The 24,376-nt window shown below is 32.1% G+C and overlaps 1 protein-coding gene across 2 annotated transcripts in view; it reads right to left on the bottom strand.

The window, feature by feature from the left end:
• The window catches only part of LOC148276672 (uncharacterized), a 266,966-nt gene that overhangs the window by 206,238 nt on the left and 36,352 nt on the right, over positions 1-24,376 (bottom strand). For both annotated transcript variants that reach the window (XM_088233953.1, XM_088233954.1), the window contains exons 4-7: positions 11,358-11,560; positions 9,311-9,499; positions 8,560-8,691; positions 7,318-7,411 (exon numbers count right to left, since the gene is read on the bottom strand). In XM_088233953.1, the coding sequence (XP_088090079.1) occupies positions 7,318-7,411; positions 8,560-8,691; positions 9,311-9,499; positions 11,358-11,560 (618 nt within the window). The remainder of the gene's footprint in view (positions 1-7,317; positions 7,412-8,559; positions 8,692-9,310; positions 9,500-11,357; positions 11,561-24,376) is intronic.

The raw sequence follows: 24,376 nt of genomic DNA, 5'->3' as shown, positions 1-24,376 counted from the left end.
ATTGACTATAAGAATACATAGAAACTACAATCGTAAAAACAGTAAGTATACATTTCCCAAAGTGATGTAAGCTATTGCTTAAGTATATACGAACAGTACATTATGGACATTTTTCTTTTTTTTAAGGAATAACCCGCTAATCCTCAATTTTAGAGGCTTGTCAGTAAGTGGGAAAGAGAGGATAAAGAAGGAAGCTATGAAAAATACACCACAACACCCAGACCAATTGAGAAAAAATCTTTCTTAGTATTTTTTTTGGAACTGGCGGGAATCGAGCTCGCGACGCCAGCTTCACAAAAAAAACCATTGTAGAAAATTTGTCCGACGTCGGCGTCGCGTCGTACGGAAATAAAATGTAATACCATTACAACAGTGTGTTTCTGCTTATTTAACCTTTCCTTCACTAACCATCCAAAAATTACACATGATCTGAACGGGGGAACCGAACGACCCCAGCGCCTACTTGTACATGGGCATCAGGAGAGTAAAACATTGGAAGTGTTTATGACCGTGCGATAATTTATTCACATTTTCGCGTTCACATATTTTACTCATTCGTGTATTTTATTAATTTTTGTTAGTTTGCCGAATGCTTAGGTACATAAAGTGAAATTGACCAAATCGGTATATGGGGGATTTGAATCCCCCCTTTCGGTCCGGTTAGGTAAAAAAATTTAAAAAACATGAATAGACACTATTGTGGAATTTTACTTTAAAAATGTCCACATTTACTAGTTACTGGAGTTTTGAAAAATAAAGTTAATAATATTATGTGACCGATGCGATCGTGAATTATTTTTTAAATACCTTATACCGACAAACAAATTGCTTTATTGCATACGAAGTTTACTAATAAATAAAGACATTCAATTTTAAATTTAATATTATTAATTTCGAAAAATAATGTTGATATGGTATTCGGAAAAACATTGTTATGAAAATGGAATAATGCCAGTTTTAGATCATAGGGGAAGAGACTATTGCAGGAGACTGCTGCGAGATAATGCATATATTTATTTTTGTCCAGATGTTTTTTGAAATATGTGTTTATGTAATAATTTTTAATTTTATTATTGTTTAATAATGTGCATGCTTCCACTTTCCATTATGTTGTATCCCAACTCAACACAGGGCTCTCGGCCTTATAGAGTTAGGGATACGTTATTATTTTTTGTAATATATAGTACCTATTTGTATGAATAAAATAAAATAACTAAATAAATTTACGAGTGACATGAATGTATCGATATTTGAAAAATAAAACATTATGCTTGTTGAGACAGTGCGTCGTGAAACGTGGGTATAGAACGATATAAGTATCGCTAAATGCATCGTCTTCTCTGAAGATACTATAATAGACTTGTAATCGGTGGATAAACCAGCATATGAAGAAAACGCCATTCTACCGAGAAAATACCCACGCAACCTAGTGGAGCATAGACGCCAATTTGAAATGCAGTAAAGTAAGACTAGAATAATAAATAATGCATTTTGTTGAACAACTATGTTGCATAAGTGGGACCTGTAGTCTATTTATCGTCGTTCGTAATTTCATGACATAATAGAAAAAGAAACATTATTCACCATTTTTCTGAAAACATACGTTTTTTATGTATTTTTTTAGAGAGAGATAATATAAGTCCCTTAAGCCAATGAAGAAGTTCAGTGTCTTTTTTTAAAATTATTTTTTTGTTAATAGAATATTTAACTAAGCCAAAATTTTGATTTCTTTATTTTTATATATCGTATTATCAACGCTATGTTTTTTTTAAGTTTTGTATTTCTGAAATAACTCCGCGTGTGACGTCAGAGGTTGTTCTATGACAGTTCTTCCGATTGGTTCGTTTACGGCGACTAAACAGGATATCCTGCAAAGCTCTCATATCATTGGATGGTTTATATGAACCAGTGACGTCATTCAAAGTAGCGCGTTTTTATTAAAATATTTATTCTTTTTTTCGTATATTTTTAAGAAATTATACCGTACAATTTAATGCTCTAATTATTACCGCGCGCAAGAAAATATTTTTTGTATCCAATTTCCCGTAGGGCTGAAGTGTCCCTTACGCCACTTAACTATTTCCGGTGACGATATTATAAAATGGACGTGCGGATATTCTTTAATATCGGATATATTTAAAGGGGTTGGAAATTTTTACACAACATACTCGTATATCACATCCATACCATACCTTTGCCCAACTTTAATCCCAAATTACATAATAAACATTTGAAAACCAGGTATTTCGAACCTGGGCAGTTGCGACGATGCACGATCCAGTTAGATTTTCAGACTGCAATCCATATAAAATGAAGCAATAATATTTTTTGTATGAATAAAGCATTTGAAATGTGGATCCACCGTATAATGTTAAGAATATCTTGGACCGATATGATGACCAACAATGAAGTATTACGTAGAGCCAATACTAATAGAGAACTATTCACCGCTTTTAAGCTCCGTAAGATTTCATATTTTGGCCATATGTTGAGAGGTGATAAATATGCCATACTTCAGCTTGTCATGAAGGGGAAGATCGAGGGACATAGAGAGGTCGGAAGAAAACAGCTTTCCTGGCTTTGAAACATCTGAGTATGGACCAGGATTAGAACTGTTAAGGAGCTGTTTCGCACTGCTCAAGATAGGGAAGCTTTCTCCCAAGTGATCGTCAACGTCGAGGGGACCCGACATGACACGTGAAGAAGAAGTATGAATACAAAATAATATAACAAATCAAGACATTCGTTAAGGGCACGAAATAGCAAACAATGAATAGTGTAGGCGTAACTGCTGACATAAATGAAGCATTAAAATATGTGTACGCAATAAACTATTATTTCTATATGTAATACGTGAACACAGATAATCATACCTAAATATGGGCGAAAACGCTAAAAAATGTCTTAGCTGTAGGCACAATTCAAAGTATTTCAAAGCATTACAACATCATTTTTTTCCTTAACATTAGCTAATAATATGAAGACATGTGTATTTGATGCCATTTACTTGGATATTTTCATTGATTCTGCCGTACGCAATTTTCATTTATATTTCTATGGAGTGAACCGAGTGAATAATTATTTTCTGTCGAACACAGACTTAGTCTTCAAAAGTTTAAATGAATTCAGTTTAAGATAAACATGCGATTCGTACGAACGTCGCGTCGCTTGAGGTATTGTTGAAACATCAACGTACGAAAAACGTGTTTTTGTGCATCGTGTAAAATACTTAACTCACGCGTGCTCGCTAGTCTACTTCCTCTCCTTACGATCAATGTGTGAAGATCCTGATATTAATAATAGGTAAGTAGGACTAAGAAAAAAACAAATATTTTATAAAACCAGTAAAAGTTTAATTGTTCTATATTTTGACAAGTCGAAAATATCCATAAAAATAAATGCATATAAATGATGAAAACGAAATAAATAATATGCTTTTATCTGACACGAGGCTTCAGAATAGCTGCATTTTATGATGAAAGGCTTTTCGCGACATGCAACAATGTCGTGATTTTCTATTGCGAAATACGAGGAGCGCTGTGCGTCAAAACGAAATGAAAATATCCCGCTTGGTACATTCACCACATAAATCCACTCAGAATTTAATTCACAAGGGTTGAACATGTAATGTAATAGGTACACCGGTGCTTGAAAAGCTCTTTTCGCTGAATAATATACTGCGAGAAGGCCTTGTTAGCGTAGTCGGAACACAAAAGAAACATTTGAGCTTGTTAGATAATTATTCAAATCTCTTATGTTATTATTTTTGGTTGGTTTTATTTTTCTCGAAAGCTAAATAAGCTGAGCAAATGAGGAATACAGACTGTTCGCCCCGAGTGGAAAATTAATAGAGCTTAAATTCGTCGCTTTAGTTCGTTATTGTCCAGCATACAATTTTTAACGAAATTCAGTTAAGTGTACAGGAGTTCAGAGAAAACCTTTATTTATAAAATTCCAATCAATTTTTCTTTATTTTTTAATTGTTTAGGGGGTTTTTTAACGAATTTTGTCTTAAGCTGTGGTTATTATTGATGCCTATTTCGTAAAAAAAACTTTAAAGCTCTATTTCTGCAGATTTGTGTTTTGATCTGTTGGACAAAAACGAACTGAAGCGACGAACTGTCAACAAAATAAAATCGAATTTTGCATACGAAAATAAATAAATATTTGTATCAACTATAAGCTGTATCTTCATCAATACCCTGTAATTTAAATAATTATATAAATATATTCAATTTTTTATACAAAAAATTGCTTTTATAGATAACTCTTTGAACTTTCCATTGTAATCGGGCTTAGATAACCAATAAGAAAGTTTAGCCTTACCGGCAATTCGATATAAGAAAATTATTTCTTACGTGCGCTTAAAATTAGAGCATTGATTCAATTGTACGCCTAAGTTTTTTGAAAATGTATGAAAAAATAAAAATATATATTTAATAAAAACGAACCAGTTTTCACTACGTCACTAGTTCTTATAAATCAACCAATGCTAGGATTTCTGGTTTATGGTAAGTCAACGGACCAATCGGCAGACCTGGCCGAGAAGATGCGGAAGATAATTTGAAATTTTAACAAATAAAAAAAACCCTTTAAAATCACTGAACTTCCTCATTAGGAGAAAAACAGAGTCTCAAAACTCATTGAACAAGAGTTTAAAATTGCACAATGTGTTTTCTGAAGAAATAAGCCTTAAATTATTTCAAATCAATTCAAAAGTACGTTTTTGATTTTTTTTTAATATGAAAATGTTATAAAACAAATAAATCAATGACATACAAAACTGTAATATCGCGGGCTAATTACTACATCTAACTTCAAAATCAGCATTTGTGAGTTATCCACCAAAAACACATTTTTTTATCTTCCTCCATAAATGCTACAAAAAGACAAGTCATGCATTCAAATCTCGGAGTAATAAGTGGCGTATTCTTACTCAAAAATTCAAATCATCGTAATTCGGTTTTAATGAATCATGACTCGCCTATTTGTAGCGATCATGAAGGAAGACAAAAATATGTGTTTTTAATGGGTAACTCAGAAATGCTGATTTTAAAGTTATCTAGTTGTAGTATTACCCCACGATATGATATTGCATATTTTAGTTGGCCTTTACTAAAATGCCTTTAGGGAAATTAAAACACCTAAACCTAATAGACACTGGCCTTAATTGCCTATGCACACATCCCTCTGTAAATATTGATATAACCTATGTCTATAATATTTTCACCGAAGAATATTAGGTAATTGCATAATGTTTACAACCCTTTCTTACTCGGAAGTTTTTGAAAAAAATATGAACCATAAACAAAAAATTTAGTATAAAGTTTATATTTAAAGCACTAACTTTGTGGTTATTCATTATAATAAAATAAATAAAGATTCTTATTCACTGTAATTTTATTTCATTATTATATGTGCAAAAATTACACAGAAATACGGAGAAAAACCATCCTATGATTATTGACCACAAAGTTAGCTACAGATTACAGCAATACAACGGGCCATAGGTACTTGGGTTGAGAATTGCGAGCCCAAACCAAAACCGTCCATTACATGTTTGTTGTTAAACAAAAAATTGTAATGCTTTTGTTCTATGGAATAGAGCTTAAGGGCTTTTCTAGAGAATTATTACTCTGAGCACATGACACAATTTATAATTATTTTATGCTCCGGCTGAAAATACTAACACTGTATCCTAAGAGCATAACTCGGTACATTTACACTGTACATTTAATTTAATTCGTATTTTGTTAGTGATGATGTAAAAAAAAATTCCCATCAACCATTGCCCTGATGTACTAGAAAATAACATAACACTAATCAATTTTTTCGGGCTTATAAGAGGTTATGGGGAGAACTCTGCCATTTTGGAGAACATAATTTCTATGTTGTGGGTGGATATCTCAGACATACTGTTTTATCTCCCAGCTCTCAGTCCCAATCGGCCTCCGGTTATACCGATTGGAAGAGCAGTCAGGCAGCTGAACATCAGTAAAACTATATTTAAGAGGCAAATACTCTTGCTATTGGAGAGTATTGTGCCTTCATAATATCGGGGCATTGCTCAAGGGCTCCCAGCCTGATATGTTGTACCAATTCAACGCCAAAATTGTTTTTTATTATTTGACATGTTATTTTGGGCCAATATATATATATATTTTTTAACATGTTCGCAGTTGTGCTGGCTTTAGTCGTCAAAATAAAAGTCTGTAAGCCTTTTAACAATCCACAGACATGGTATTTTGCACATGTACGCAGTATCCTTGAATACTGCTCCACAGTCTGGTATTTTGATAGTCCTAAATATTCCAAATATATTTTTAGAATTGAAAGAATAAAAAAAAAAATTGAAGCACTTAAACTATTGTTAAAATTTACATTTTAATAACTATGAAGGAGCTGCGGCACATCACAAAATCGATACCTTGCAATCTAAAAGAACCATCACTGACACTGTTTTCCTTTACAAAATAGATAATAACAACTTAGATTACCGACAGCTGCTAAAAAAAAAAAAATCTTATCCCTCAACGTACAACTCGGCTGCAATAATTGTTTCATGTTGGTATTTCAAGCACAAATAACAATAAAAATGCATCTTTTCCCAGAATCTAAAATTACTATAACAACTTTTTGTCTGAAATCGATATATATTTCCTTACTCTAAACAACTGTAAAGAAAGTGCTTGAACCTTAATTGCAAATAATAATTATAATTTAATCTAACTGTACGTATTTAAAAAGGTTTCACATGTTTAATTTTTTTGTCTACTTTAATATTATATTATATTTATTTTCTTTTGTTTGAAGGAAGGAAGGCTGATTGCTTACTCCGTGTGCATCCACTGACAAAAATATTTTTTGTCTTCCAAAAAAAAAACTTATTATGTTCTTTTTCATTATCATTGCTTAATTTTATTTCTTTCAGGTGAGATTATACGGATGGCTTTTCACGGCCACACCTTTTTTGCATTGTATTTACTTATGATACATAGAAAAGTTTAATTGTCCTAAAATTTTGGTTTATTTCTAAATATTGTACTTTTTGTTACAATGGCTGCTGTTTTCTTTTAATAAATAAAAATTAAATAAATAAAGTCATATGGCTCATTTAGGAAATGGTGCCTATAGCTGCCAGTCTAAAAGACATTGGTAGTGAAAACATGTAACGCCAATGTACTACAGAAATTGACCAATTCATAATATTAAAAAAGAAGAGATACTCATATTAGTGTTGACCGTCAACTATACAGAAAAAACCTTTATACAATAGTATTCATGGATAGACAAATACAAATATTATGAATTACTCACCGATAGCTCGGGAAACTGCTAAAACTCCGTTAACTCTATATATTCCATCGTATGTCACCTGACCGCCAAGTTTCTTAATGCGGTTGTGTTCATCCTAATCCAGAAAATAAAAAAACTTTAATACAAGCATGGCCCAAGTGATAAAAACATTTTAAATCAATCAAATTTAAAACATCGGAAATTATGTAAATTTAAAAATTATTATAGCATTTTATTCTGAGACACATAATAAATTAATATGGTACATGACCTGTGGTCAGAATAAATTGCAACTCTGTTTTTCAATGGACTTAATTAATAGAATATGTATTTGTGATTTTCACAATTTCACGATTTTCGCAATTTGGACGAACAGGCAAAAATTAGAAGGTATTACAGTGTAATCCAGATATTCTAATCACGGATAATGTTTTCAATTTTGCTATTATTATCACAATCAGGCAGTCCTAAAACCATGGGCCTTACTCATAAACATGGTATGAAGTTATGCCTAGGCAAAGTGGGAGGATACTGATGGAAATATCATTCTTCTTATGGTGGAATTCCAATCCTTATTCTACCACTAGATCTAGGTGTAACTTTATACTAGTTTAATAAGTAAGGCCCCGTATATTTTAAAGAAACATAATCCGCATATTGTGATTAAACTTCGCGTATTGTTATCACTAAAAATAATACAAAAATGAAGAGGTGAAATTTTTTAGGTATTTCTACAAAACGATGATATTGTTCAAAACTTTCTACAAACGACGACTTCATTCAGGAGTTGATTAACTACAATAAGAGGGGAAAAAACTATAAATGAATTTTAAAATTATAAACACTAATTTAAAAAAAATTGAAATAAGATATATTGGTATGTGTGAAAATAAAGATTTATAAGTATTACTTTTTTTTTAAACAATGCTTCATGTTATCAACAGGTTATTGTTATCAAAAATTACGGGTTCCATAGTAGTCACAATAAGCGGATTCCACTGTACGAGAATTTCCTGAATATTATTAATTTAGATAAAGTTTTTTTTCTTCTTTTAAATACGATCAATTATTGCCATCTATGTTTCGTATGTATCAACAAAAACAGCAGAAACTACATTGAAATGGTGGTAGTCTAGAATAATATGAAATCTACACATGTCAGGTTTGAGGCTAAACTAAATATTTAATTTCGTATGCAACTAAAGCACTTTTCAATCATAAGACAATGTAATAGAGTTTGGGTAAATTAAATTTTAAACATACTTCTCTAGATGGTTTGTGAGTGTTTACTAGTTGGATAAGAGAACCATCACCAACTAGAAGTGCTTGACTGTCGCCAGCCCAACCCACTAACAAGTTATTGTTTTTCAAATAACAGACTACTGCTGTGGTGCCCTAAAAAAATAAAAATGTAAAGATAAGTGTATATTACATTGTAAGAATTCGCATTGAATCAGTCATAAAAGTTTTTAATTTTAGTAAGAACTGAAAAATTTAAAACAAGCAGGATTTAAAATGTTTAAAAATAATAATATAAAAAAATCTTTAAGTATATCTTATCAATCTAATGCAAACAATGTATAAGATAAAATGTTTATTTACTGTCATAAGCATTGATTAATAGATCCATGTTTCTGCTTGCTAACTTATTGTTTTTGCATACCTAATTATATTTATATTAATATTTTTTGAGTGCAAAAGGATTAAAAAACAAGAGCACAAATATTTCTAAAAAAATATACATTATCAGTTTGTATTGGTCTTATTTGGTCAGTAATTTATTCCTGCATAAAAAATGTCTGCCTTTAAACAGATTTTACCCAGCTAGGCAAACTTTTATAAACATATAAATATTTGCATAAAACATGTATTTAAATGGTAAAAAAAAGTAATACATTGTTAAAAAAGTTCTTGTAGCAAATAAACATTTAAATTATTAATGTGCCTCCGAAGGCAGGGTAGTATGACTAAAGTCAGTTTTATCATTTAGTGTTTAGTGAGAGAAAATATTTACCCCGCTAGATTCCTTATTTGAAAAATTGTTATCTGTCTTCAAGAAAGCTTCTCGCATGGCAGCTTGTGGATTGGTCTTGTAGTGATCGCTGTTCACAAAGTTGAGGTGAAGGTGAGCCGCTGAATATGAGGCGGCTAAAGCACCACAGTGCCCATCGTAAACAGCATAGAAACTTGTGAGATGCTCATCCTAAAAATATAAACATAATTTGCATAAACAATATGTATTAAAAAAATAAAAAAACGTTTTTTACTTACAATCATTACATTTTGCCTGCAAAATCTAAAATAGATTTTTATTTTTTTTAATATTTTAAATTTCTCATTAAGATTACAAACACAACTTCTTTAAACTTCTTAGATTGGAAATTAGAAATAGGCTTCTTAATCAAGAGTTTTTATATTAATGTTCTAAAAATTATTATTTGATTTATATGTATATATTTTTTTTAATGACATATTTGTTTTTCTCATTATTTTTTTCTTTTTTTAATTAAGCCGATACCGTCTAATTACTGCTCCTTGTTTTGACTGTTGTTTATGTAAAGATATTTATTTTTAAGTGGGATTAATTTTTACATAGGTAAACTTCACTAACAAGCCACAAATAGTAGCATGGTGAGGTTTATGTATTTATTTGTGTTCCTTTTTTATGTATCTTTATTTTTATTCATGTGTACTTTTAAAATGAAATAATTTAAAAAAATAAAAACGATTTTCATGGTTGTTCAGATGCACAAAAAGTTTTTCTGGGTTATTATGTTACATAACTTCGTTCTGACAAAATAAACTTAAATATTTGTTCATAATATTTTTGTTCAAAAAATTACATATTTTTCCTTTTGTTATCAATAGTAAAATTAGTTTTAAAAAAATCCACCATCAAAAGGTACATTGTTTAAACTATCTCCTTAATTTTTTGTATATGCTACTTAGATTTTGCAGGCGCAACGACGATATATCGTACTAGTTCAATGTAACTTTATAGACTTCCTAAACCTAAGCTTAAACTCTTATGTAACATGTAACTATATGCAAAATAATTTTTATAAGAAAAATAACTGTACACATAAACAGTGTAGTGGGAGATTTTTTGAAAAGTAGGATATTTTTTAAAAAATAGCTCGCTTTATATTGTGTAGGTACCTGTTAATAAATGCATTACTATCCACATTATGTATTTCCTTAGTTATTTTATTACAATCAAGTAGTTTTAGTTTTCTTAAGGAGATGTATTTGAGATTTGAATCAGGTTGTGGTCCCGTGGCTAGCGTTGCGGACTCGCGGATCAGAGGTCCGAGGTTCGAACCCCATTCTACCCCAACTTGGTTTCCATTTTCTAATAGTGAGTTATTTACAACTCGTTGAAAATGGCCGCCAAAATTGGTATATATATATTTTTTTAATTAATTTTATTTAGTTCTATGATTAACATAGTCTAATATATATTTACAACACAATATTTACATCTATACTTATTCTAACATTATTTATCACTATTATACACTTAATATCCTAATTTATAATATTCACTGTTTCATATGTACATTTTCATTAATTATATTCACTATTTACACTATATATTACCTAATATTTTTCACATATATACTTTTTACACTTAATTAAACAAATATTTACATTTAATTTAAAATATATTTACATTTAATTTTAAATATATTTACATTTATTTAATTTTTTATGCTTTCTGGCATTTGATTGTTAAATTTGGGTAAATTATAAGAAGGCTAATATTTATTTTTTATTAAAAAAAATATATATATATATGCGATGGATGAGCGATTTGATGAATAGGTGTTTGAATATAGTCTTTCTGTCACTCTCTAGCAGATGCTTCCCTAAAGACTGTGCGAAAGAGAACTGCACGTCGAACTGATTATGCATAGCTAAAATCGACAAAGTTGAGGTCTCGTAGTCCCGTTTTCCGCACCCCAAAACTGAATGTGTTTTAAAAAAAAATTCAGTATCAGAAAGAAATTTTCCGTGTCGGCACGTTTTGCTTTAATAGATTAAGTAGAATGACTTATTACCTGGACACCGAAAATCCTGTCGAAGTCATCGATGATCACGTGACGGTCCTCCATGCACCGTCGCCCGTTGCGGCTGGCGGCGACCACGGCGCTCGGGGCGGACGGCGGCGCCGGCAGGCGGCACGCGCGCTCGTTGTCCAGTCCGGCGCGCAGCGCGACGTGCACGCTGGCCACGGCGGCGCGCATAAGCGACATGCTGGATGCTGAAATAACAAATAAGAAATATCATCGAGAGGCCAAAAGATTTAATTTATTGTAAGTCGCCTTGTAGAAATATCGTCTAAACTTGTAGCGAATCTGCATGTCGGGCAGTTTTTAAATAAACAACAAAATATTAACAATGTTTGATTATGTCCAAATGCTTGCAGACTGGCTGGATTTCCTCCCTAGAGAGTTGTTCATATTTAAATTTATACACAGAGAGGGAAAAAAAATTGAGAAGGGAATATGGAAGACTAGGCATTTACAGGGCTTATGACCTGTGGTTTCAGCTCTTTTACTTCACAAAAGTCAACAGATAGAAGAGTTGAGGAAATGTGGATGTTCAAACATGGGCAGAATGGTGAATGTTACACAGTGTGTAAAGTGGCCACTTAAACCAGCCAATGACAGGTCATAAGCCCTGTAAATGCCTAGACTTCCATATTCCCTTCTCAAAAATGTTTTCCCTCTCTGTTGAAATAAATTTAAATATGAACAACTCCCTAGGGAGGAAATCCAGCCAGTCTGCAAGCATTTGGACATAATCAAACATTGTTGAATTACTACCTGGTAAAAGAAGAAATATAAAAATTGGAAAATTGTTTTCAGGCGTTGCCTAGTAGGTGATTTGGTTCAGCAGGATGAATCTCACCCACATGATAAAGGTTACGGCTCTTTTACTTCACAAAAGTCAACGGATAGAAGAGTTGAGGAAATGTGGATGTTAAAACATGGGCAGAATGGTGAATGTTACAGTGTGTAAAGTGGCCACTTAAACCAGCCGATGACAGGCCATAAGCCCGGTTAATGCCTAGACTTCCATATTCCCTTCTCAAAAATGTTTTCCCTCTCTGTTGAAATAAATTTAAAAACGAAATATTAAACTACGCGTACTGTTCCAATGCAAAATATCCTAAATGTGACCAGGGCCGCGATTATGAACGGTAATCTTCATCGGTATATACTGAGATGGTATAAATTTATATCGATATTTATGTATGAAAATGCGTATTTTTGTATAAAAATTTAAAGTACTTCGTCGATAACCGGTAATTGAATATGTTTAGAAAAAAAAAAGAAATTATATTATATTTTTCATACAAAAAAAAACATTTTTTGCTTTGTAGATAAAATAGAAAATACATATTAACTTCCCATCAGAATACGTAACCAGGGCCTCGAGTACAATGGGAAGTTAACATTTATCTTCAATTTTACCTACAAAGTAAAATTAAGTTTTCTGTATGAAAAGCAGAATATGCACACATTTTTTTCCTTTAAACAAGTTCAATTATAGGTTACCAATGAAGATACTTTAAATGTTAATGCAAATATACTCATTTTCGTACACAAATATCGAGTTTTCTTCATAGTCAGTCGAAGATAACTCTGTTAACTTCCCATTGTAATCGGGGCCCATAAAGTAAACTAAAGAAAAGTATAGAAAAGGGAAAGATCAAAGTTCTTGATTATTATGAAGGAGACAAATGTCCCAACAGAGACATAGAAAACACATTTAAAAAAGATATCTTAACCGAGATGAAGGAATATTGGGGAATATAGAATCCTCGATTTTCCTTTATCATTTAATATTTTAAAAACACATATTCTTTTTAACAAATAAAAGGAAAAAATATTCGAACAATTCTATACGGCAATTAATACAGCATAACAAATACTGATTAGTTTTCACGCGGCTTTGTAATTACTTTTTTATTTTGTAGCTAAGTTTTAGCGTGTCTATAAGGAGGAACATATTCTAAAATTACGTTATTAGTATGTAATGAAATTATTCATAACCGCCTTTTTTATGTCGGTATACTCAGGTGCATTGCGCTAAAGTAACTTGCATTTTATAATAAGCACCGGTGTATTAATTACCCGAAATTTCTTCCAATACAAATTCTCAGCTAACCAAATAAATTAGTCACGCGTAGGTTTTTGAAAGAAATTTTTACGAACAAAAATGTTCAAATATTTTACACCTAATTTTGTACAATTTATTTAGTATTGCATGGTTAGGTTTCCTAGGCTGCGGATTCTGAATGTATCTTTTTGTGATGGTGAGTGAATATTACAGTAGAAAAAGTATTTTTTCTGACGTAAAAATATATACAGGAAAATGTACAGTATTTTAAAGCGTGGGTTTGCCCACCATCTATGATGTCTCGGGTTGGATTCCCGGGAAGATCGATAATAACTACTCATTTAATAGGTGTATTTTTTTACTGTAACATTTTAGTCCCTGCACTCTTGAAGCGTGAGCCTAATTATCGTGTATATGAGTATTACAAATTATCGTTGCTATGTTTTAATAGAAGAACCAATGCATTTTTTCTTGTAATTTTTTAACATTTGCACTCTCGTACTCGTTCAGCTGGTATGTATACATACATGTAATTTTTAAACTTTTTGTACTTTTTAAATTTTCTTTCCCAGATTGTATAATGTATATATCATTTTGAATTTATTTCCATACCTTGTATTATGTTTATTTTGTAATTTTTAAAACTTTTTCATACCCTTTTCATTTGTAGTGTATCATAATTTTTATTCTGCTTTTGTAAATAATGTTACAGTTTAAAATATAAAAAACGTCTGTAAATAAATATCGTTATCTGCATGTCCCTAAATGAGTTTTTTACAAAAACTCATTAGGAATATTATATAAACTTATGTTTAGTAAGTTTTCATTTTTTTTTTCGTATTTATATCATTTTAGCTGGGGAATTCCTGGTGCCTACCCTCATCAGGAAATCGCGGATTTTTCTCACATTCAGGCTCGAAAAAGTTAAGACAACTACTCAACCATCTAAATCATTTCAAACGCGCAGCTTTCCTACATGTTTATCATCCACTATTGTTATTATTTCCGAGTTTTTGTTTTGATGGTAATTAAAGAAATTTTTAAAGTTAAACATATACGTTTTATTACCATTAAATCATTGCAGACCACAATCCGGACGTCTTGGTAATCCTCCAAGGTCCTGTTTTTGCCTGTCCGGATTGTCGAGGCCCTACTGTATTTCAAATGATCGCTGAAACGCTACGGAATGATTGCGACGATAAGAATTTATAAAAATGGTCAAACACATATAAATTGTCTGATTTTATAACAAACTGAATTTCGCTACTGACTTAAGGGAATAGGGGGAATGGGGAAAAATTTAAATTGAATTAAAATTCTAATCGGATAAATTAGAGTACAAAAAAATGTTGGTATCATCCACAATTCTGAGAATTATCGTACAAAGGGATTTCTCGGAAACCTTATCGCAGTTACGAGTACATTGTACAAATTGGCTGCAATTAGGTCTGGAAATAAACTGAAATGTAAAAATACTCCCAATTACCCTCCTTCAAATGACTTCATCACATCGTCATCATTTCTAATGAAGCGTGACAGGTCGCCGATAGATTGAAAAAATAATGTACAATCGAGCGCACTTCCCTAGAAATGTCTGCAACATTCAAATAAAATTGTTACAGGTTGTTATAAATATATTAATCATTTAAATACTTCAACGATCTGACGATCAGTGTGCCTCATGCATCGAACTATAATGATTTAAGTACCTTATACCTATCTATGATAGCATGCCGTTTTATTTATTTAAAAATGACGAGAATTAAAAGCCATATAACAAATTATAAACATTGTAAGCAAATAATGACTGGATATTTATTAAATGTTTTTAAATATTTGTATAAAACCGCTTACCCACTTATCTCTGTCTACCGGTTTCGAGGCGAATCCGTCTCTTCGTCAGGACACCAATCAAACCAACATGCTAAACACACTATCACCTTCACCATAGTTGTTACACAAAAATATAAAATCAAAACGACATGATTAGGTTACGAAAATATTTTATGTTGCCCGTTCTACGATGCTCCATTGTAATGATCACCTATTAAACTCACGCCGCTCCCTTTACCCCCTCCCACTGTTTCTAACTATTTCTCCCACAACATAAAATATTTTCATGATTCCGTCGCACATCCGTCGTTCTTTTACGATCATGACGAATTATTGCACTTTCTTTAGCCACCTTTAAGGCTGCAGTATCATAAAAATAAGGAAATTATACGATTTAGCCATTTCAAAAGGCTGTTTTTTTCAAAATAGCACAATTGAAAAAATGAAGTAAAAAATAGTATTGACAGGGCAGGTCGAGGATTTTGAAACTTTCTAAAAAACAAACGTAATATTTCAGATAGGCAAGAGATTAACAAATCTCTACGGGGATACGATCAGGGCCCGTATTACAAATGTATAAATTAAAATCTAATTTATTGTACGAAAATGTTTGAAAGAAAATTTGAAGTATCTTCGTCGGTGATACTTTGATGCACGTGTTAAAAAAAACTATTTTTTATAAAAATTACAAATAGCTGTAAATTTTCCATTGAAATACGGGCCCTGGAGACGTCCGGTGATGTCCGCATGCTCCACTTGGATGTGGAAAAGAAGAAGAAGAATCTACTTGCTAACCGAATTTTTTTTTTACCGCTTTTGTTTATTGTCACTATTGTTATAGAGGTGAGACATGTTATTTTGTTATTCATACTCAACAATGACTCGTGAAGATAGACAGAACTTTGATCTGCGATTTTTACATTCTTAGTTTACTGTCTAGGTCCCACTTCAATGCAAGCAACGACCTCTGTTCTTGAAATTCAGTGCCAAAAAGTATTCAAGTTCTAACAATATCTCGACTAAATTGTCGACAGAATTGGAAATGATATCAGCACGGGACAAGAAAATAACGTATCATCAATATATTTACTATTGTATATACCTATCCATATAAAAGTCTAGCGGTTACAAAATATATTGAAACCCGTAAGCGTTTTTTCACAAAAACCATAGTTTTCATGCAAAATTGCATAGGTGGCGTTTACAAAGAAGCGAACTTTAAATGACTAAGGTGAAGTTATTGATTATAATCAATTATCATGCTGATCAAATCAATTTTACTATATTGATAACATAAACGTCGTATCCCATAGATGTCGATCGAAAAAATCCAATAGATACTAATGAAAAACTCAATATCGATATGAATTGTATAAGTTTCGATTATGACACGTTTTACCAAATGAAATTATAACAAAACACGTCCATGCGTTGTTATAATTTAAAAATTGATTTAAAATTAATGATTATAAATACCAATCCGTAATTCCCAATCTAATGAAAATATAGTCGCATTTTACTGTCGACATTACTACACTGCTTTCATTATAAATTGGCAATATTTTATTATGAATTTCCTTTTCTCATAAAGTCCAAAAAAAAGTATTACCCGATGCGTTATTAAGATCCTTCAATCTTCTAACCAAGGAACTACAAAACATTAAATCACTGGTACAGTTTAAAGTAGGTTTGAGGTCTTGGATTAGCATACAAGGAGCCGATAGACAAATTCTTTAAAAAAAAAAAAATGCACACTGCAAATAAATCATACTTTCGTAATATCAGCATTTGTTAATTTGGTTTTTCTTTTATTTTTCTTTTCTTTTCTTTTCATATTTATGTCATACCATATACATATATATGCTTTAAACTTTTTAATAATTAAAAAAGGAATGGCCCACGCTCAGACGCTGTAGTCTTTGTGGGCATTTTTTCCAATTCATGTTATGGATGAATTTTATGATGTATTTTTCTAAAGTGTATTTTTGTAATTATATTTCTATGTAAATAATATATGTATGGAAAAATAAACAAATAAAAAAATTAATATAAAAAAGTGCGAACGAAAAATCTATATATTTCAAAAGTTATAACTGTGTATATAGATATAACTAAATGAGCAAAAATATCATCTTTTGCAAACTATGCTTCGCATTGCGAGATACCGTTTGTTAACCCACCATATTTCATATATGCAGACGTGTATGTATTAATGTATTACTGTATCTATACATATATCCATGCAACTCCGAATGAAATCGTTACAAATCCCCAATATAACTCTCACCTGAGCCTGTATTTTCAATCTATTAAAGTACCCGCTTCCTGAGTATGCTGCAACTTCCTACATTTTCTGACGCAATCGAGTTCAACTGATTTTATAATTTTCCGCATCGTCGAAATACGCTACAATCAAAGTAGCTGAATTATTCTAATATCACAGTCATTGTTTATTCAATGAAAATTTATAGCTTTTAGTGTGAATATTATAAAAGCGTCGTGAATCACTACTAGTTATCCATAGAAAATATTGTGAAAATATGTTATCTAGTCAACCCACAAGACACGAAAAGAAAAACGACATTGGTTTTATAGTTTATAACTACAGAGGTAGAAATTTCGGCCACTTTGCCTAGGCATAACTTTATACCAGGTTTATAAGTAAGGCCCCGGATATATACACAGTATTCAAATTCACGCGTTAGACCCGTGAAAAACAATACAATTAAATTAAAAGGTCTGGGTGTTTTGGTGCAAATTTCATAAATTCCTTCCAAATCCTCTACTTCCCACCCGCGGGCACTGCGGACAAGCCTCTAAAATAAAAGCTTAGCGGGTTATTCCCTTAAAAAAATAATTAAAAAACATTTATATTTACTAAATGTTATTCAATATTTGTACATAACCACTTACTGACTTTTATATGTCTACCGGTTTCGAGACGTACCCGTCTCTTCGCCAGGACACCAATTAAACCAGAATGTAGAATCCACTATACCTTCACCATAGTTTTTGCACAAAAACTGAAATATTTGTTAAAAAATAATACTCAAAGAATTTGTCACTTAGTTATGATTTGTTTTGTTACGTTGTATTTTCCGCCCTCCTCCGACACAAATTATCGCGATACAGCTCCCTATTCCCTTAGGTCGTGACGTCATACATTTGGACGCAATTCGGACTTCCAAGGCGAATACGTTTCGAAATCAATAGTAAAATAAATATTTTTTTTTTTTATTTTTTTTTTTACGCCTCCACTCGTTTGAAATAAATATTTGGTAACATACAATAATGCTCCTCCGCTTTTAAGAACAAAAAGAAAATAATAGGCAATCAACGTTTTTTGATTTATGATTAAATGCAAAATAAAAAATGATGTAACATAGCCCAAAGTCAGGCGAAACATCCACGCATTTCTATTGACCAACCAACCATCCAGCAGATTATCTGATTAGAAAAAAAAAATCATAACTAGAGTGAAATGTACATACTATATAAAATTTGTTTTAATCTGGTGAGGAAATTACGTTTATTTAAATATTTTTACAACTAAAAAAAAACTACAATTTAAATAAAAATACTTCGGCAAAGATATTATTGCAATATCTTTACATTAGTACACACTAATAAGAAAAAATGTAAATTTTAAACGATTAATAAACATCATTATATTTTCCGGATTGATAATCATTAAAAAAAGATTCATCACATTGACAACAAATAATTAAGTGGTATAATCATTACTTTTGTCGAACTAATATTGATTGAAGACACGGTTGGAAGATATTACTTCTACATAGCAATAAGCCCGCCAAAATGCATTTATTTTGTCATCATTCCCTTTCTGCACCCAATGGAGCATAGGGCACTGCATTGGTACACCAATCGCAGCGTACCTTGATCATTTTTGTAATGTGAAGGTAAAATGATCAGTCTAACGCTTCAGGTACTAGTTTAGGGACTATGAAATATTATAGTGTAAAAACACCCTTTTAAATAAATATTTCGTATCAACCATGTCGGGAATCGAACCCGAGACCTCTTGCGTGGTAGGCAAACGCGCTGACCACTACACCACGAGGCTAACAGGCAGAAATAAATTTAAACTTGTCGATCGTACAAAACATTCATGAGAAATGGTAAAGTAAAATGTAAATAGGGGCTAGATTTCTTACTGTCCATGCGCTCTGTAGCTACAAGACGTGCTTTAATCTAGCTCATATACAGGGTGTTCTTTAAACCCTATCACATCGGAAACCACGATGATCAGTATGGGCAAGAAGACATATTAGCGTATTAAAAAAAATATTTAGAAAGAAGAAAATTTTTTAATTAAAATATTTACAAAAACAAATGGTTGCTTACTTCTGCAGGGGAGAAGTGAGGGGAGCGCGGCGCAGTGTCAGACTCCCCCCTTCCCCCTCGTTTCTCCCCTGCAGAAGTAACCAACCATTTGCTTTGTTCAGTATTTTCTTTTTTTAAATTTTATTAGTTCTAAAAAAATATTTTAATGTGCCAATATGTCTTCTTGCTCCTACTGATAATCGTGGTTTCTGATGTGACAGGGTTTAATGAACACCCTGTATATCATAATTATTGTTATATATCATAATTAGAGACGAGGACCTAGAATCCCGACCGTCCATGCGCTCTGTAGCTGCAAGACGTGCTGGGATATTTATTTATTGTAAAGCGCCCTTGAGGTGATTTTCACAAAAATGGCGTTTTATAAATGATCTAAACATATGTATATATGTTTCATTAAAAAATAATATAAGAAAATATAACTTCCTAAAATTCTGCGGCGCGGTGTTGAGTAACCCCAACCTCTTGTTTACGTAGACCTCTGGGGGAAAGAGGCAGGCAATTGATCTCAGGTTAATTGTACACTTTTACGGCACCATTGGGAACCGAATGACCGTAGTGTGTAGCAAGAAGGGGAGTGTACCAAGCATCTACATATGTATATGTGCGATACCAGGTACGCAATACTATTTGTACGCGTGCGTACTGTGTGTTATGATTCGCAACCAGACAAACCCACCCGTCCCGAAATAGGAAAAACAAAAGAAACACAGAAAAACGTGCTACGTCAACATTTTTAAACGGCATAAATCAGTGTTGTTTAATTTATTCTCCTGTATATTTATTGGTTTTTACTTTCAGGTCAAGACAGGGTCAACATGAAATTGGCTATTGACTAGCGCACGGAAGGTTCCGGATTCAATTCCCGGTGAAAATGCAAAAAATAAATGGGTTTTTCTCAAACCTGGGTGTTCTGTTTTGCGATTCACCACCGCAATTGGACATCCTGTCTTGTTGTGGTGGAAAAATCCTTAACATAGGGAGTACATTTTACGGAAAATGGGAGCTTTAAAAATAGCAGGGAGTGCGGTTAGAAATAGCAGGCTCCACTTTCAGTAGCATTAGGGCTGTCTGAAGTTCAGATATATTTTCAGTGAAAACCAAATGCCGCCTGCAAAGGACCTGTTCTTCTCTACGGATGCAAATAGTGGCGCCTCACTAGGGCCGAAAACAGAAAAATACTAAGTTTAGATAATAATGTCTTAGAAGAATATTGGGTATGCGGTGGTTTTTTTAAATTATTTTTTTTATTTATTAAATCATACAATTTTTTTTGTACTCCCAGGAGTAACAACAAACTCATTTGGGTTTGTTGTTACTCCTGGGAGAGAATAATATTTACATAAAGGTATAGTAATAATAATAATATAGTAACAAGTAATAATATGTACATAAAAACTGAAATAAGATAGCAAGCAAATATATAATACAAAGAAATTTAAACAATCCATAATAAAAATAAAAATTAAATATTTACATATTGTAAGAAAGAAATATCCGAGGAAAAAGAAGAACTTAAAACTAAATTTCACCTTCCACTTACCTCAAGTAGTATTTTTTTAAATGAATACAGTCATTTTTTGACGTTCTATAGGACTCCGGTAGCCTGTTGTACTCACTACAAGCAAGGTACAGCAGAGACCTTAGACCATACCTTGTCGTGCGTGATCCAGGTGCGACAAGGACTGAGGTTTGACTTTGTGAGAAAAGAAGAAAAAGAGAACGGACACAACAAACTCCGGCGACAACTGTCATAAAGCGGAGGCGATACGGTTGGCCGGGCCATATACTTCGGTTGCCTCCTGAGAGCCTTTAAGCACGCTTTTCTGCTTTACAAGGGATCAAGTTCTCGACATCCCAGACGTCCGCTGCTGACAGTTCGCCGACAATTCATGTTAGAACTGCGGGACGCGAACCTGACTTGGGAGGATGGACAGCAGCTGGCTGCTGACAGAGATACTTGGTGACTCTTTGTGGATACCATATACTCTAACTAGGGGGCGGACATGGAATGATGTTGATGACGTAATGATTTGTAAATTAATTTTAAATAAAAAAATTAAAATGCTATTTCACGCTTATTTTAACGTCTTAATATGTTATAAACCAGGGCTTTCCAAAGCACGGCCCGCGACGTGTATATGATCTACCGAAAATACAGAAAATTTCCTTTTAAAAAATTTACTTATTTTATTTTTATGGCATCCCAAATAAATTGATCAAGTGTTTATTCATATGACAAAAAATGGTTTTCTGTCACTACTATTAGGGGAATTCCAGAACTGCGATTGGATCGACGATCGGCATCACCTATGTCTGTGAAAGTGCGTATTTAACAATGATTTAAAAAATCTAAATATAGGTCTTCACTGTCAGATAAGTCACTCAAACAAGCACTGCGTCTGACAACAACTAATATTCATAATATTCATTGACATTATTGTAAAATATAAATTAATGAAGTACTATTAAATTTTATTTTATTTTAACAATGACTTCCTTGTATTTTTATTTTTTTCTTCAAAAAGTTAAAGTTTTTGTTTCTGCGGCCATCAAATCAATTAAGTTATTTGGATTGGCCCGGGATCGTATCTGGTTTGGACAGCCCTGTTATAAACGAAAGTGAAAACGGCTACGAGAGAATCATAAATATCATTCAGACAAGATAAATCATTGAAAACTCCTTATTTATTGGTAATAATTTCTACAACACGCTAGCAACAATAAAAGTTGAAATTTATTTTAATTAAATGTACGATTTATCGCATGCATCCATATTCAAATGTACAATTTTATTGAAGCTATAATGGAAGTGAATAAGCTTTTATCGAATCGGACGCAAATTACCCTTGAAAAGATAAATTACGATATGTATGGTGGTGGCGACCATAGCTTACTTTCATTGACACTGATTACCCTCATTATTGACAGACAGAGCCAACCTTATGCATACTTTTTACTAGGATTAGATAAAGAGTGGGGATAAATAACATACAAACATACAGGGCTTCCAAATCGGTTATCAAAACATTTATACAGGGACTCACGTGATATTCGGAAAAGCGCGAATTCGGATATTTGTGTTGAATATCTGTAAAACTATTATATTTTATTCGTCCTATATGTTGATTTTACATCCCTGGAAATTAATTCCACCTATAAATGTCAACAAACGATTCACGAGAAAATACGAAACACGCACTTATGCGAAATTTCACCTCACACTGATATTCGTACAGATAGATATTTAGCGATATCACCAATTTAAAGACAAAATATCCACGAAACAACAAAAAGGTTGATACTTTATCGAGCATATCTTTTATTTTGCAACACACCACACACCCGAGTTTTCAAGGAATAGAAGATGCAACTTTTTCGCAGTATTTAACGACAATTTATTCCATTCAACCGTCAGTTGTGATTTTAGGCCCTTTGCGTTAGAAATATTGTGTTTCCTTAAACGGACGTCCAATTTTTAGTCATAGTCAGTTGCATTTTGGTAAAAATAAGCGAAATACTAATTTTATCTTATTTATATTAATTGCAACGGAAGGAAAGCATTTTTGAAAAGGGAATATGGAAGTCTAGGCGTTCACAAGGATTATAATTTGTCATTGGCTGGTTTACTTGACACACATAAAAAAAAGGTTTCAGCTCTCTTACTTGGAAAAAGTCAACACATAGAAGAGTTGAGGAAATACGAATGTTCAAACATAGGCAGAACGGTTAAATCTTTAAATACGAGCATGACCTATGGTCACAGTGGACACTGTCGCGAAACACTATTTTCACTTCTCCTGTATTTAAGTAAATATGGCTGCGTTTATTATATTTCAGCCCTTTAAGATATAATATTTAGCAGCAGTTTAAGATAGTTTAAAAATAGTTTAGTAATAAGATAGTAATATATAATTAAAGATAGTTTAATAGTAAGTTTCCAGCAGTTTAAGATATAATATTTAGTATGTAGCGTGACGCAATGGCATAAATAGCGTGTGGAATGAATGGCGATTTTTTTAGTTTAAAAAAAGACAAACATACTCGTTCTTGAAGGGTCAATGTTAAACATCGTGTAAAGTAATCACTTAGACCAGTCAATGACAGGTCATAAGCCCCATAAACTTACATATACTTTTTTAATTAAAATTTTTCTGCGCAACTAGTCCCAAGAAAGTGAAATAAAAATAAGTATTAAACTCCATACCTACCTGATAAATAAAAACAAGTATATGTTATAAATAAACGTTTAAAAAATATTTTTTTTTTTATTAATTACATTTCAACTGAATTACTTTTTGTATCAAACGGTTTTGATTCAATCAATCTCTTTTTTAATAAAAAAATTCATCACTGTAAAGTGGGTCAATATACCGGTAAACACAAATAAATACCAGTTGTGCATTTAAAAAAATATATAAATATTAATTACACACAACAATATGAAAAATGAGATAGATTTTTATTGAATTTTTACAAACCCATGAGATAAAATCTCACTAACACAACTCGAATATTTAAGGCTGCTGTTATTAATGACATTCTAAAGATGTTGAAACCATCACTCAAATTTGAGCGTGGAATGCATAAAATACGATGTATTATCATAGAAAAATATATTATTAATATATAAATAAATCGCCACGGGTTAAAATTACCACTATTGATCAGCATTAAACCCATAAATTAAGGATAAATGGTTAAATATTTTTTGCGTCTTTATAAAAATACAGTTGAAAAAATCATTGGTGCA

The sequence above is a fragment of the Micrasema longulum genome, unplaced genomic scaffold (assembly GCF_059751315.1).
Source record: "Micrasema longulum isolate JH-2025_06_02 unplaced genomic scaffold, ASM5975131v1 h1tg001166l, whole genome shotgun sequence".
In the NCBI taxonomy this organism is placed as follows: Eukaryota; Metazoa; Arthropoda; class Insecta; order Trichoptera; family Brachycentridae; genus Micrasema; species Micrasema longulum.
The sequence above is the reverse complement of the archived record's forward strand: the minus strand, read 5'-3'. Positions and strand labels throughout refer to the sequence as shown.